Source organism: Nymphaea colorata, chromosome 1 (assembly GCF_008831285.2).
Source record: "Nymphaea colorata isolate Beijing-Zhang1983 chromosome 1, ASM883128v2, whole genome shotgun sequence".
Classification (NCBI taxonomy): Eukaryota; Viridiplantae; Streptophyta; class Magnoliopsida; order Nymphaeales; family Nymphaeaceae; genus Nymphaea; species Nymphaea colorata.
The window spans coordinates 29,914,153-29,930,055 of record NC_045138.2 but is presented as its reverse complement, the minus strand read 5'-3'; the positions used below and the strand labels follow the sequence as shown (position 1 = coordinate 29,930,055).

Here is a 15,903-nt window from a genome sequence, read left to right as displayed (position 1 = left end):
TTACTAAAAGAGTGTTTGATATACCAGAATCATAGAATTTTAGAATCAAAATCTTCAATTTTTGAGAAATTGTAATTATTAATCAAAACCTTACCAACAATATATTTTTTTTGTTTAAATATTGTAAATTTTCTTCCCATAAACTGCTCTTGAGCTGACAGGCTCATCATCTGCTTAGAATCATCAAACTTATAAATCTTTCAAATTGTAGAGATAGCTAACTTCAGTACTCCATTCTTAGGGATAAACATTAGATAAACGATTATAAATAAAGCACTATACTTCAGTGGTCCAAGCACATTTTACAATGCAGAATTTTTCATTTCTGATCTCTGCTGTATGTACAAACACGGTACTGATTAGTCGAATATTGATCTGCTGATGCATTCTGCAAATAAATGCAGGTGTATTCAAAACATTTTTAGTCTAATTTCCCATAAGATCAAAACACGAAACAATATATTAAACATGAATTGTGTATTTATAACAATAATAGCTCGGATTGAGTGATTGGGCAGGGCCAAATCCATTGACGCCTACCTTTTTCAAGTTTGGACTTTGAATAATAGATTATTTTCAAGGCGTGAAGTCAGCCCTGACGCATTACAAGTTTCCCTTTTGCTTTTCCTGAAAGCGACTTCGATAAGAATATGTATCTTATAGGTGGATCCAAAGCCAAACATTTCATACGTTGTTGGATTCGTGTCCAAATCCAGGTTTAAACTCAAATAAATCAGAGTGGACATGGTTGGAAGAAATCATGGCAGCTCTATGTAACAGAGTTCTGAAGGGGACGGGTTTGATCCAAATATATTGTTTATATTTGGAGCGGAAAGAGATCTGGATCTTCCTAGGTCTTTTTTTGAGATCCAGTACACATCTTGGACCACAGGTAGACACCAGTAATGGCGTGCCTCTTGTCACGTTCTGGTGTCCCAATCCCAACCTCCCAAGAAATGCTTATCTGTCTATAAAAAGAGGGTGAGGGGTTGAAGATCCTGCCTCTGGAGAAGCTCATCAGCTCAACATGGAGTGTTTGAAGTCCACCAGGGAAGATGGTGATGATCATAACAATGGCGAGACCAAAAGCTGCTGCCCAAGTACACAAACGTCAGGCTCTTCCCAAGCTGAGCGGCAAAACATGGAGTGTCTGAAGTGCAGGAGGGAGGATGGTGATGATCATGACGATGGCAAGCCTAAAAGCTTCTGCCCAAGTGCCCGATCGTCAGGCTCTTCCCAAGGTTCACTACTTAATCGTCTTTAACTTGTTCTTTTTGTTGATGATGATTTCAGAACAAGCGGCGAATCATTTTGAAAATGAACAAAAGTTGACTTGAGTTTGCCCTATCTAATCATCATGGAAATCTAAATTGGCATTCTAAAATGTCTTTTGTACTTGAAGAATGCAAAACAATAAAAAACTGTCGTTGTTTTTATTGAGTAAGGAGCTGATATGGGACGGGTTAGCCGATTCAGGCTAAGCTTCACCGGTTTCTGAAAGACCATCTATCAACTCTTGCAGCATGTTAGTGAAGGGCCGAGGCAATGTGTATTGACCGATACGGGCAATACGCCCTCCTTGAGAAAAATCTGCCTGCTGTTCATGAATTTGTCAATAGCTAAGTTTTTCATGTATCCATCTTTCCAACGTAGGGGGTGCATATTTTTCATGTTTTTGTATTGACTGTTGCTTGGTGTTAATGTTTCAGTTCTCAATTACGATAGCCATATATATATATATACCAAAATTCACGACAATATATATATATATATATATTGTCGTTAATTTGGTTTTCTCACAAATGGACACCCGTCTGGAGTATCGGGGACTCCAATTTGGAAGCTTTAAATCTCAAGTCGATTTAAATGATGCTTGGCAATGTGTTGATTGTGTATTTTCTTTTCCACCAACCTCTGTTTTTATTTTTTTTCCTTAATTTTTAGCTTTTCCTAATTATATATCTGGATTTTAATGGTGACTTAGATCGATGGAATAAGTGTTACGAGGACGGAGTTATACCCTGGGATTTAGGACAGGCAACCCCACTGGTGGTTCATCTAGTTCAGTCTGGTTCCCTCCCAAAAGGCAGGGGCCTCGTCCCTGGATGTGGTACCGTAAGTGTCGTTACAACTTTTATTTATCATGAATTTTGCGGAGTTCAGTTTCAAGAAGTTTCTATTATGCATAGTTTTTAATTTAATGGGGCTAGTTGTCGGACTTTAGACTTAGCTTCTTGCATATCAGCTTGGGCATGCTTATTAATCTCTGTGGCTTCTTGGTATTCCGAAGTTATGATCAGATTCGGTTGGAGGATCCTTGGTTTTTGAACTAAATGGTTTAATTGAGAGTTTCTGGCCTAAAAGATGATATCCGGGTATCTACATACTGATTTCTAGCCCAAAAAGTGTCTTTCTATGGCTTCTACTGCATGATTTACTGATAATGTTTGCTCTGTAGCGAACTTCAGCTTTAACTTGGAACAAGTTGTATCAGAGCCACTGAGTAGCTTGCAAAGTCTCTTTATGCACATACATCTTCGAGCTATCTGATAGGTTCCAATTAAGTCCAGCAATTGTGAAACTTTGAGTGCTTGAAGTGTTTGGAATTGGAAATGACAGCATCCTCTGACATAACTATAAGGTGTTTGGTTTCCCTAATAGGTCGGTATATTCAGTCAGTATAGGCAATATATATCTACTTGTGTTCTGTGATTTGCAGACTTCAGATTTCATGAAGTACATAAGCTGTTTTGTTTGGACTCCTTGTAGGTCATGCTCGGTCATCTTACAGACATATAGATTTTTCGGCCATTTATTTGCAAAAATTCCTTTATAGAGCTGTTACTAGGGAAAGAAGCCAGCAGCTTTCGAGTAACTTATCTAAAAGTTGTTGAATAAAGAAAAACATGCCACAGTCAGCTGGCCATCTTGGAAAGAATTTCTTAACTTGCTTTATGTTTATTCAAAGCCCTTCCACCATCATGTCAAATAATAGGGGGCTGAAAGTTAGCTTGCAGTTCAATAAACAATTAACCTTAATAATGATGCTATGTTTGTTGCTTCTGGGATGTTTCTTTCTTTTTTGTCCTGCAACTATTTTCAAGGTTTATGTTAATTATTTCAAGTTTTCCCTTTGTTTTCTTCCTTGCAGGGATATGATGTAGTGGAAATGGCCAGTCCTGAACGTTATGTTGTAGGTTTGGACATATCAGAAAAGGCTATGGCACGTTCTAGAGAAGTAAGTATTCTTGAGCATTCATGTTTTCATTGTTAAACTGCTAATTTACTCACTTATGAATTAGTCATGCTTGAACTTTTTTCTCTTTGTAAGATTATATAGAGATATGTACTATCATGAATTGATTTAAATTATTGTTGCAATAATCACCCTGGTCTTTCATGTGCATTATTTTTGCTGGTCAATGGATTGCTTAATGTGTGTGCTTTGGGTCTTCTTTTTTGTCTTATTGCATTTACAGTTAGTGCAAATGGACTTATGAGCAACTAATGTAATTTCTGGTTCTTAACACTATGCAGTTGTTTTCCTCAGTCCCAAACGTGGATAACTTCACCTTTGTTGCTGCGGACTTTTTCAATTGGAAGACAACAGAGTCGTTTGATTTTATCTTTGATTACACGCAAGTTTCTTGCACAATGCTTGCTTCCAAATCAGCTTAATTGAATGATTTTTTTGTCCATCCTAATTCTTTGCTTGGAAAATGTAGGTTTTTCTGTGCTATTGACCCAAGCATGAGGTCAGCTTGGGCAAAACGCATGCATGAGCTCTTGACAGTCGATGGGGAGCTTATTATTTTGATGTTCCCGGTAAAGTTTGTGCTTCCTTTCGCATCCTTTCCTTTTAGCAGATGCTTGTCTTCTTGGTTAAAGACTGAAGTGAAGTCATTACATATTTCTGTTATTGGTTTTGTAAAGTTTCAACTATATGATGATGAATGTCACACTAGGAACATTCTAGACATACATTTTACCTGTAATCCTCTTTAATAAACAAGTGCTGCCAATGTTTTCAACCTATAGTAAGATAGTCTGTAAGTTCAAAGTGGTACTAGCATGTTTATTTGAATTGCCCAATGCCTCTTCATAAACTGGGAATCAAGAGATCTTTCACTGTTCATGGTAGTGGCTGAAGTAAGTAGACTGATAAATGGCTACTGTTGTGAGGCAGGTTGATGATCATAGTGGAGGTCCACCATTTAAAGTTTCTGTTGAAGCGTAATGTCCAATCCTTTGTCTTATATTATACTCTTTGAGGTTGGTATATATGCTAGCATTGGAAAAAAGAGGATGGATGTAAAACTTTTTGCATGGTGTTTCTGCACTCTGCAGTTATGATGAAGTTCTACGTGCACTTGGTTTCGAGGTAATAAAGGTTGAAGATAATGAATATGCAGTGGAGAGCCGTAAGGTCTGTATGCATATCTATGTTTCTTGTTCCTTTTGTCTAGATTATGTTATAAACATTTCACTTGATATAGCTCAGTAGTGTCAAGAATAAAAGTCAGTGTCGAAGTGCCATATTTCATCTGACCTTAGTGTTGATTGTTTTTTCTCTTGTGTCTGGTTTTCCATGAGTGAAAATTTTATGAGAAGCAACCTTATTATCATTTTGAGATTTTTAAGGTATTCAATATTCATTGCTCAAAGTGCATGTTGCACATTGTATTGTCTGCTTCAGACATAATAGATACCATAGCAACATGTTGGAAAGCCATTTTTTGGTGTGACTGTCTAACCACTGAGTGTATTTGGGGTCCACCCTTTTGACATTTCGTGGATGAGTTCTTTAAAATAGTTGTGCCAGGTGATAGTGAGAGAGAGATTGAAGATATAAAACAGCACGGGAAAGTTCTGGTATATCATCCCTAGGAACTGCTAAGGTGATTCTTTTCAGTTAGCATCCTTGGATTACCTAAGTGGATCTTACTTTCTCATGAAAACTGCGCACCAAATAATGCTTGAATAAAACTAGAAGGGGGGAGCTCAATTCAGTTGGCACTCTTTTAAATTGAACTGCGACACGTTAAAAGAATTAAGAGCAACTAGATTTTATTGTTCCCTATCAAAGGCTGATTTGAAATGTAATCTACCTTGTAATTATTCGATTTATTATCTCAGATGTTGTGGGTTTTAAGGACGTGTTTCCCATTGTTCATAATATGCAATAGTGCCACTGGTGAATGGTGCTAAGTTATCGGAAATATGACTCAAAAGCGGGCCTTTGTGTTTCAGTCATTCAGGATACTGGAGCTCTTACTGCAATTTATTTTGTTACACTTAATAATTGGCCTTTATTTTGTGTTTTACAAGTTGTCACTTCATTTTAAGTGTAAGGAAGAGGATCTAGTTCCTAAATTTAATGTTAGTTCCAATTGTAATCAATGACATTTGGACATTGGAGGATGTCCAAAACTGCGGCTCATGCATATCATGCTTTGCCCAGTGAGAATCTGTGAGACTATGTAAAGGACTTTGCTTATGCAAGGACAGATCAGCCATCTGCTCTGCCAACCAGCCAATGCCTCGTGATTCGTGAATGAACGAGATAGTTCATGGGCTGCACAACTTCTGAGCAGATGAAATCTGTAATGTGTTCTTAAAATTGAATATATGTTAGCAAGCATTCTGTTTACATGTACATGAAAGAAGTTGTGCCCACATATGAGTTTAATAATCCTGGTTCGCTTGCCATATAAATTATTTCTCTATTCTAGTGAGAAAGAGATACTCAGGTGTTACTTCATGGTTCTTTGTGATTTTTTGCTACAGGGAAGGGAAATACTGGGAAGGTGGAGAAGGACCTCAAACCCTTCTTTAGTAAGCGAGTAACAGATGGATGAAGATTTAAAGTCATTCTGGCTTGAGAATGCAGTAGTGCCAGTAATATGTTCTCAGATTTAAGGATGTCTTGTTTGCTGTCAAGTTTCATTCCTGTTATGTGTTGGTAGTGGTTTGTGGTAATTGGTGTTCCATTTATGAAATAAATGTCATAAATAAAATGTCGGTTACTTTGAAAAATTCTTCATGACATGGTGGTGTGAGTGGATTACAAGGAACTATGCAATATATAGACAACTCGAAGTTGATATCACATGCATAACCATAGCAGTGCTTTGTTATGTGGCTACAATTGTCTCTCTCTCTCCCTTTCCCTCTCTCTCTCACTATCACTATATATATATATATATATATATATATATATATAATCTCTCTCTCTCCCTTTCCCTCTCTCTCTCACTATCACTATATATATATATATATATATATATATATATATATATATATATATATATATATATATATATATATCCTTCCCCCTCGCTTTCTTTTGCTCTCCCACACACATAATATTTCTTTTGGTGAAAAGAAGATAGTGAGTGCATTGGAATTTTAGCTGCTGATTACAATTCTGACTGGGAAATGAATGATTTCACAGCAACTCAGCTACCTTGAAATATTTGAATCTTTAAACATTTTTTCATAAACTTATTGTGTTTCAAAAAGGATCATGATTCCCCTAGCTTTGTTGCTACTTCCAACTGGATAGATGAGGTTGATGACAATTAAGTCTTAAGTGTGCACAGGGAAAATGCAGAACCTTGTGCAAACTAACAGATTATTGAATCATCCCTGCCACTTCTGCTTTCAACAGATTTTCCACTGATGAGCACGAGTAACTGACCAGGTTGTACCTTCGCAATTTCAATTAAATTTTTGGCTTCGACGAAGCAAAGCCATTGATCAGTTCATTTTTGTGCTAAGATGTTGGATCCTGGCATCAAGCTATTGAGATCATTCAACTTAAAAGATCCTAAATCTAAACCCCTAGCCAGGTGGATGGAACTCCCCTCGGTATGTTGGTATTGGTAGTCACATCATTGGCTATATTATCTAGAAACAACATTCATAAACACATCATATTTATTCAGTCAACAACATAATACTTTTCATGTGCTCTACGTTCGTGTGTCCCAAGAACCACAATCATCTTACCAAACACCATCCAAAAAATTTACTCAAATTTACAGGTAGTAGTTATACATGCAATTATTCATGCCTCCAATTAGTGCTGAATCTTCATTGCGCTATCACGTATGCAAATCGGATGGCATGTCCTCCTCTCACTCTCAATCTCTTGTGAAGACAGTCAATTACTTGGGAGGAATGATCGGCTGCAACCACGTTACGTGCTAACGAAGATTACGTGAAAGACCACAAATACTAAATAATTACACAAACTTCAAGGAGCGAGCGATCCGATTGGACAAGAACCAAACTTTTGAGGACCATTCTTTGAACAGTAAGGGAGAGAGAGTAGGATGAAGTCATTGCTGACGCATGCAATGGTGCAAACATCCAAAGATGCACATCGAGTTCAACTTAACTGTTTGATTAGGTTCAAATTCAGGCTTGGGGGTCAGACAAGTGCCGGTATGCATAGATGGATCTGGATCAGATTTAGATTCAGATTTTAAAGTTATTATTGAGTTTGGCAATAACTGGTTGGACTCATGCCCGCTCAGAATTTGAGATCATCATAGAGGCACAACAGTGACAGTAAATTTTGCTGCATAGTGTTTGATTCGCTCAGTAGTTGGAAAAACTAACTTCATTTGTCATTTATTCTGCAAATTACTTCGCTACTTCCTTCTTCTTCATTCATTCACTTTGTTTGATGTAGGAACTCATTTTTTAAGAATTCCGCGACAACCCAGCTGGAGGATGAGGCCTCTGACCTTTGATTCAAACAAAAAGTATGTATAGAGCTTTACAGAAAGAACAACAAAAGGGAGAGGTAGGAGGTTGGCCTTCAACTGGCAAATGAAAATCATGCGACCTACATATGAAATTATGATAAAAATTGACCAACGAATGAAATTGTTTCTCCTCTTTTTCCTCGTCGTTTTTTCTCCCCGAACCGCGTAAATCCATCTCCTCCCCTGTGGGGTTGGTGGAGGAGCACGGGCACGTTACATACCGGTGAGCCAAGCCTTCGAAATACATGAAATGAATAGATTTCGATCCGTTTTCTGCAGATCCAGTATTACTGGGGCTTGGATCAAGGCTGGCCACCAATCTAGCGAGGCCCTTGTGATACGTAGAAGAGGCGTGGGAGGAGTTCCAGCATCCAGGGAGGTTCATCAGCTCAACATGGAGTCCACGAAGAAAGGCGCGAAGGATGATGGTGTGTGTGACGATGGCAAGTGCATGAGCAGGACACAACCTCAACCGCCGTCCAAGCTTCAGGCGATCATGCGGCAACATGGCTTAGGTGACACTTGGATTCCCCAAATTCAGACCGTCGTTCATTGGGTGGTTATTCATGAACACTTTCCATGTCTCTTTTCTTGATAATCGTAGAGTTTCTGATTTTCGATATTGAACTCGTCGACTCTCCTGTGCTTTATTGCCTTTTTCCACTATAATAATTCTACTTTGTGGACAAGCGGATGCTGATCAGCAGAAGCGAACTCTAGACCTCTGCCAATGTGAAGGCGTTAACCTTAAACCATCTAATTCAGAACGGGAGCATTGTGCACAGCCTTGTAGGCTGTTGTTGGGCTATTGCATGTGGAATGCAAATTTTGTTGTCCCTATCGTTCCCTGTTTTATGAGGATTGACAAATTCATTATACCTTTATAGCTAGTGAAAGTTTCTTTTCTAGTTTTGTTGTTATACTCGAAATTGGCAATTGAAATTAAAGTTGCTTTACTTATAGTCATGTTTGAAATGGGTGGAATTTTTTCTTTTCTTACTAGTGAACCTTTTTTTTTTCACTGTTTTCCTTTGTGCTTTTCTCATAACTATACTGGCAACTTAGATGGATGGGATAAATGTTGGGAGGAAGAATTTGCACCTTGGGACTTAGGAAAGCCAACGCCGGTCGTTCTTCATCTTGTTCAGAACGGATCCCTCCCAAAAGGCAGGGGCCTTGTCCCAGGATGTGGTAGTGTAAGCATCTTTTCAACTTATATTTTTATAATTTTTTTGCTAGTTCAGTTTCTAGAAGTAAATATAATGTATATATTTTTAACTTTATGGGGTAAGTCGTTGGACCACTCCCTGGTCTTCTTGGTAACTCCTAAACGCAGAGCTAGTCGACCATGATTTCTGGATTCCTGCTTCTCCTTGGACCTTGGTTGTGCATATTGATGTCTTTGGCACTTGGCCATTGCTAAGTTGTGATAAGTTTCAGTTGGGTAGTCCTTGGTTTCTAAAAATAAATGGTGTTCTTTGAGTCATCTGGTCTAATTGTTGGTCTTGGAACATTTAGATTCTCATTCCTTTAGAGTAAAAAAATGTCTTTTCTTGACTACATTTCATCATGTGTGGCAATTTATATACTGATTTCTTTCAGCCAAAAAGTGCCTTGGTGCATCCTATTTGTGCATGTGTCACTGCAGGAAGAGACCAGTTATTTCTTGGTAACTTGTCTAAAAGCTGTTGAACTGATGAAGTCATTATAAGTTAGCTTGCAATTAGTTGGTCAGTTCACCTCAATGGTGAAACACTAGTCTATTTTCTCCCACATGACTGTTCCTGGAAGGTCAATTTATCTTTAACTATTTTCAAGGTTTTACATATCCACTTTCAGTTTTCCAATTTCCTTCTTTGCAGGGGTATGATGTAGTGGCTCTTGCCAGTGCTGATCTCTTTGTTGTAGGTTTGGACATATCAGAAAAGGCTATTAAACGGGCCAAAGGAGTAAGTATGCACTCATTTCTGTCGTGATTTGAATTCTTCATCTATGAACCTGCCAAAAATATAAGCTTTTCTTGTAAATTCGTTGCTGTCATTCTGATCTAAAGTGTTTGTATGTAACTTTTCTCTAAGGTTAGATTAGAATTATTGGTGGTTCCAGGTCACCATTCACAGAATTGATACTGCAGATTAGGTTTTTTATGTACATGGATTGCTTAACCTATATATGTTATTTTGGTTCTCTTGTTTTTCTTTTTTCACATTTGGTTTACCATCAGCACAAAAAACATGGATCTTCATGTGACTAATGCCATTGTTGGTCTTCGTAACTCTATGCAGTTATTTTCCTCAGCCACCAATTTTGATAACTTTGCCTTCATCGCTGCTGACTTTTTCACTTGGAGACCAACAGAGTTGTTTGATTTTATCTTTGATTATACGTAAGTTTCTTTAACATTTGTTTTGCAATCAGCTATATCAATCCCATTCTGTTACTTATCACCATTAAGTTTTATACCCCTATTATATCCTGACTATTTGTTTCAAAAGTCTACAGGTTTTTCTGCGGCCTGGAACCAAGCATGAGGTCAGCTTGGGCAAAAGGCATGCATGAACTCTTGAGAATTGATGGGGAACTTATTACATTGATGTTCCCAGTAAAGTTTGAACCTGTGCTCAGTTCCTTTCTTATTTGGCTCTTTGGTTCAACCTTGCTGGAGTCCTTAAAAAGTTCTGTTATTAGTTTTTAAGTTGCAACTTATGATGATCACAGTACACTTGGATTATTCTACATATAACTTTTACATATAATTCTCATTATGAGATGTTTAATGCCAGTACTTTGAAAGTACAGCGAATTTGGAAATTGCAGGTTGATGCCTTCATTTTCTTAACTGTGTAAGATGGTATCGTACTTGTAATGGTGGAGGCTTAATAGACTAATAGATGGCTACTGTGTGGGACAGGTTGATGATCATATCGGAGGTCCACCATTTAAAGTTTCTGTGACTGAGTAATTTCCAATCCTTGAAGTTGTTCTTGCATCTTTGAGATTAATACATTTGGTTGCACCATAAGTGGAGTGTGTGATTTTTTGCATGGTGTTTATGCACTTGCAGTTATGAGGAAGTGCTACATCCATTTGGTTTCAAGGCAATCACAATTGAAGATAATCAACTTGCAATTAAGCCTCGGAAGGTTTACAAACATATTTATTTCTCCTTTAGCTTTTGTCTTTTTATAATGTCAACATTTGCTTGAGAAAATCAGACAGAGAGAGAGTTTGGCTATAGTCAATGTGCAGTGTGGCATGTGACCAAGCTCATGGTGCTCCTTGTTCTCTAGTGTGTAGTGTACCAAGTATATATTTTTTTTTCAGTGAGATGTCTGCATTGTTGCAGCATCTGAGGTGAGTAGTTTTTTGTTCTTAAAATGCATTCTGCATTTTTTATGATTTGCAATAGATACTCTAAAAGTGCTGGAAGGCCATGTACTGTAGCATATCTAGTAAGTGTATATGAGTACACTTTCATATTTCATAAATGGGTTCTCAAAAATTACGAAATTCTGCTGGCTTAAATTGAAGAATAAAATGTCCCCTACTTCTCAAATTGATCACAGTAGTGAAACCTAATAGCTCAATGCCTTATGCTCAGATATTGGAAAGTGTGTGCCTCTCAAAACTGACCCAGAGATGGTGGCAAACTAACTGAGACCATGTTGCTGAACCTCAAAGAACTTGTTGCACCAAATAAAACTTGGCTGTTGAGAGAAAGAAGTTTGACCTATTAGAAGTTGGCTGTTCTTTTTTACATTTTGGAAACTTATTGGTTACTCTTGCACTCACCCTTGCTTACTTCATTAGGTGGTATTTTATTAGTTCTTCTCAGGTGAATCTTCCATGCATGTGCTTGATAATTCTCATGCTCTTTCCTGGCTGCTTGCTTCCGTATGATCGGCTGTATGAGTTATGTGCATGTTAAAAAGTGTAAGACAAATTTAATCTGGAACTAAGAAAGTGTCTTTTCATTCGTAGGGGATGAGTGCTATAATGTTCACTAGAAACAAGCTTGTCTAACTTACTTCTTTTGAAAATCTGAAATTGAAAGGGAAATTTGTAATAGTTAACCTCCATCCCTTATTGACTGTTTGTTCCACCAAAATGTCTTACTGGTAGTTATGGCAAAGGAATTCCAGATGGTGGAGATTGCATACCTTAGAGGAGAAAGGAGTGTATCTGTGCCTTCTAGATTTGAGGTTTCAATGATTCAACAGGCTCAGAAATCAGACCGTAGAGTTTGCCTCAACACGTGACTTTGGTCATCTTCTTATTGCCATTTCGTAAAGGGAACCCAAATGTTCAGTTGTGTGATCTGCCTCACATCACTTGTTTCTAGATTCAGCATCACCTGCACGGCCAACTGTACTTTATAGCCATGTCATGTCAGGAATGAGGAAAAGGCCTTGAATGCTTAAGAACAGATACATGATGATGGAGGCTTTCTGGAACTAACAAGTTGGGATTTTGATGTTAACCCAAGAGACAAGGTGAACAGATGAGAGTAAATTTATGTTATGAAATGAAAATGTGATGTCTATAAAGAGGTTCAAACTTCAAACTAGTTTATAAAGGTATGCTTAAAGAGAGGAGCTTACTTGGTGATTTTTCTCCAACCGCAATATTGAGCTATATTGGAATGTTTGTTTCCTGTTATTATGAATTAAATCTCTCTCAGCTGAATATGTACAGTTACGTACTTGGTCTAAAGAAAGAGGAATATATGTTCTTGATTCTTAGTCTTTGCCAAGGGAATAGTTATATACAAGCTCAAACCGGTATGCTGAATTTGCAGTGTATGTGAGTGTGAGTTGAAGATCTGAAAGAGCCATTATGGACTTTAGTTTCATGCAGAGATGTTGATAACATACTTGAAGAACTACTTGTATTATGGTCTTATTGTTCATGTGCAATGTGCATGATATAGCTGAATGCCTGAACCAGGTGGTATAGTGAGAGGGTGATTGCAGATCTGAAGCAAGATTAAGGAAATCAGATATCATTCTTAGGAATTCTTAAGAGGCACTTCTTGGAGAGTGGACCTAAATGGAATATTAGTTTCTCAAATGAATCACAACAAATATCTAGGGAAACTAGAGACTAAATGGGGGACCAAAAGACTGATGATGGTGTTCTCCCGTATCAACAGCAGGCCTTCGAAGTTAATGTACTTCTCAACTGCTAGCTTGAGTATCTCACAAGTCTTGCTATAAGTTCCATTACTGATCGTATGCAATAGTTGCAACTGTGAAATGGCCTGCTGCATACCAATCATATTCGATCGGATGAATCAAGTCTCCAGAAGCTCATACGAGCATTGGTCTGATTGCACTTGATGATCAACCTCAACTTTTCATTATACGAGGATGTAGCTTTCAATACGATCTTAATGTTAACATTCTTCGAATTATTATGCTTATAATACCAAGTCTAGTGCCATCTTCAAGAGGAAGAAACATGATGTATCTTTGAAATCTCATGTGAAGTCCAAGTATGAGCTGGCACTTGAAGCATGTGAAGGACTTGTGTCTATTGGTGTGCTTTGCTAGATGTGATACCGATTCAAACAAACTGTTTATGAAATGAATTCACAAATCTTCCATCTGCTTTGTGAATTATCCGATGTTCTGTGGAAAATGCAAACATTGTTCGCTGGTTGTGAAACTGAGTGCATGAACTCTTCACTGCATTCTTAAAATCATAGGTAAGAGAGAGAAAAAGCATTTTGTTAAAATCTCTATGACTTGGTGGATCATGTAGGATGTGGTGTCATGTCCATATGCAGATGCTGTTTGTCTGACCGTCTGGTTCACATGCCTTTCAATTTGTTCTTCTTGTAGGCCAAAATGAGATACTTATTCCATTCTAGTGCATGATCGTGCTGATTCTTTCACAAACTGTACAGGGAAGAGAAATATTGGGGAGGTGGAGGAAGACTGCGTATCCTTCTCGAATGTGAGAGTAACAGATGAACGAAGATTCCAAACCACTCATGTAAGAATTACTTAGGTTCTCAGTTTCTCACTTATGGATGTCTTCTTCTCTGTCACATGCTTTATTTATTTAGTTAGTTGCTCGCGGGCAACTGCTGATTCACTGATTCATGTATGCAATGGAAGTGAGGAACAGTTTCAAGGAGAAAATCCCTTCACATATAATGAAGCATATACTGGAATTTTTCTTTATGTAAATTTTTGTATTCTCATCATATGTTGTAAACGGCATTCATGGCCAAGAATTGCCCTTTCAGATTTCTATGAGCAGCAATATGCTTTAGCTAACAATCCCAGACAATTTTCACAGACGATTTCAAAATGTATACGTGACAACATGTGAATTGTACACAGGTGAGTTGGATCAAATTTTAGTATTTACTGTTTCAGTGAAGCAAAACCATTAATCAGTTGGATGTTTACATCCATGAGAAGTTGGCTCTAGATATTAAACTAGGGATGATATGGTTTCAGTCACCAAATCCAAATTTGAGATTTGAATGGGTGCCAACCCAACTATATGTAAACCTGGGATCTTATCCCTGTTGGATCTGATAGCAGTTTCAAAAACTTAAGTCTAAATCTGAGTTTCAGTCCGTATCTGGTTAATGAAGACCCGATCAAGTTGGATCTGGTAATTGTAGATCCAACGAGAGTTCAAACCGTTTAGATAAGCAATCTTTGTTAAATGGGTTTTCGAATCGAAATGTTTTCCAAGAAGATTAGGAGAAACAACTGAATTAATTGGATCAATATAATAAAAGTTTGGAGTTAGAAAATTCTGGAAAATGTAAAGGCGACATGATTTGTTGAGCAAAGATTTGAAAATAACTAATTATAATGTTCGGCCAATTGGAAAATCAATACCGGTTAAGTCACCCATGCTAAAGCGTGTTCCAACTCGAGGCCCACGTTTTAAAAGGAGAAGAGCGAATACCACCTAGCCCGAGATTGAACAGGCTCAACGTTGGTGGGTACGGTCTAGTGGATCTTGACAGCGATTGGATGACATCTTTAAATACAAAAAAAAAAAAATCCTTTAAGTGGTTCATTATAAGATTTTTTTAATATATATTTTATCAATTTTTATATATTATTTTATATTAAAAATATATATTCTTTTAATCGGGCTAGGCCCGAGCCCAGCTTGAGTTTTAAGTGTCGGGCAGGGCCGGGCCCAGGCCTGGGCTTCAGGTGTCAGGCCAGTCCAAACCCAACTCCTTACCAGGTCGGGCTGAGCCGATGCCTAGGCTTAACCTATATCAATCTGCACTTCGCAAAAGATACTTATGATTATTAGCCACTCTGAACTTGCTCGATCGAAGATGGGTGGTGCCTCCAAGCCCATAAGACCAACAATTTTGAACTATGTCACACGGACACCCCAATTATTTACGGTAGTATGAAATTTCTACGGCAAATTTGTAAAAGACAAGGTGCGGAAATCGGCCGTGTCCTTGTGATACAAGAGTTTCGGAAAAGATATCTTACATGCAATTGTACTTTTTTTTTAAAGTAAAGTCAGGTGGTAGTGGTTTGCTGAGCTAAATGTGCACTTTCCATGGCTATGGTTGCTGATGACTTTGCTGGTTGCTGGTGCTGTTCAGGGCATCAGCAATTTGTGAATCAAAGAGAAAGTGGAGGTCCAAGCATGCGCCCTCCAATCTGTGTGTATGTGATTTCGTGTCCAATATGGACGGCGCAGAATCTTTCGTCTCTGACTTTGCAATTGCTTTCCACATTATGACTTTTTGCTTTATGATCTAGATATCCACTGTATGATGATACTCTTTATTTTTTTCAAAAAAATAAATGATATCAGATATAGTAGAGGCATTTCATTGTTCAAATCCTTAAATGCATGGTTTAGTGTGATAATTAAGTGAGTTAAGAGTAAATGGTTATATGTTGAAATTATACAGATTGGGTTCTTGTTTAGAAAATAGTTCAACATCACTAAGATAGATTATGTATATTGATTGCGAGTTCGTTTAACAAAATCTTACATGGGCAGTTATTGCTTTACTTTGAAATATTAACTTTAAATTTGAACTTTGTAGACTATGAATTAAATTAATTAGATGACTAATGATCAACCAAAAAAGGGTTTTATATTTAATCACTTTATTATA

The 15,903-nt window shown here is 37.6% G+C and overlaps 2 protein-coding genes across 3 annotated transcripts; both read left to right on the top strand.

Moving 5' to 3' along the window:
- Positions 1–983: 983 nt before the first annotated feature.
- Positions 984–6,137, top strand: LOC116245895 (probable thiocyanate methyltransferase 2). The gene is made up of 8 exons (XM_031617500.2): positions 984–1,241; positions 1,985–2,115; positions 3,152–3,238; positions 3,538–3,638; positions 3,726–3,825; positions 4,187–4,233; positions 4,348–4,426; positions 5,788–6,137. The coding sequence occupies exons 1-8, from the start codon at positions 1,028–1,030 to the stop codon at positions 5,845–5,847; spliced, it is 819 nt and encodes a 272-aa protein (XP_031473360.1). The 5' UTR covers positions 984–1,027; the 3' UTR covers positions 5,848–6,137.
- Positions 6,138–7,925: 1,788 nt separating this feature from the next.
- On the top strand, positions 7,926–14,047 carry LOC116261207 (thiocyanate methyltransferase 1-like). 2 transcript variants are annotated; one of them, XM_031639864.2, is made up of 9 exons: positions 7,926–8,290; positions 8,841–8,971; positions 9,638–9,724; positions 10,061–10,161; positions 10,278–10,377; positions 10,687–10,733; positions 10,840–10,918; positions 13,684–13,772; positions 14,029–14,047. In XM_031639864.2, the coding sequence occupies exons 1-8, from the start codon at positions 8,026–8,028 to the stop codon at positions 13,735–13,737; spliced, it is 864 nt and encodes a 287-aa protein (XP_031495724.1). In that variant the 5' UTR covers positions 7,926–8,025; the 3' UTR covers positions 13,738–13,772; positions 14,029–14,047. The 2 variants fall into 2 exon arrangements, with proteins under 2 accessions (XP_031495724.1, XP_031495715.1); XM_031639855.2 differs by lacking the exon at positions 14,029–14,047 and having other exon boundaries at positions 7,927–8,290; positions 13,684–13,963.
- Positions 14,048–15,903: the final 1,856 nt, after the last annotated feature.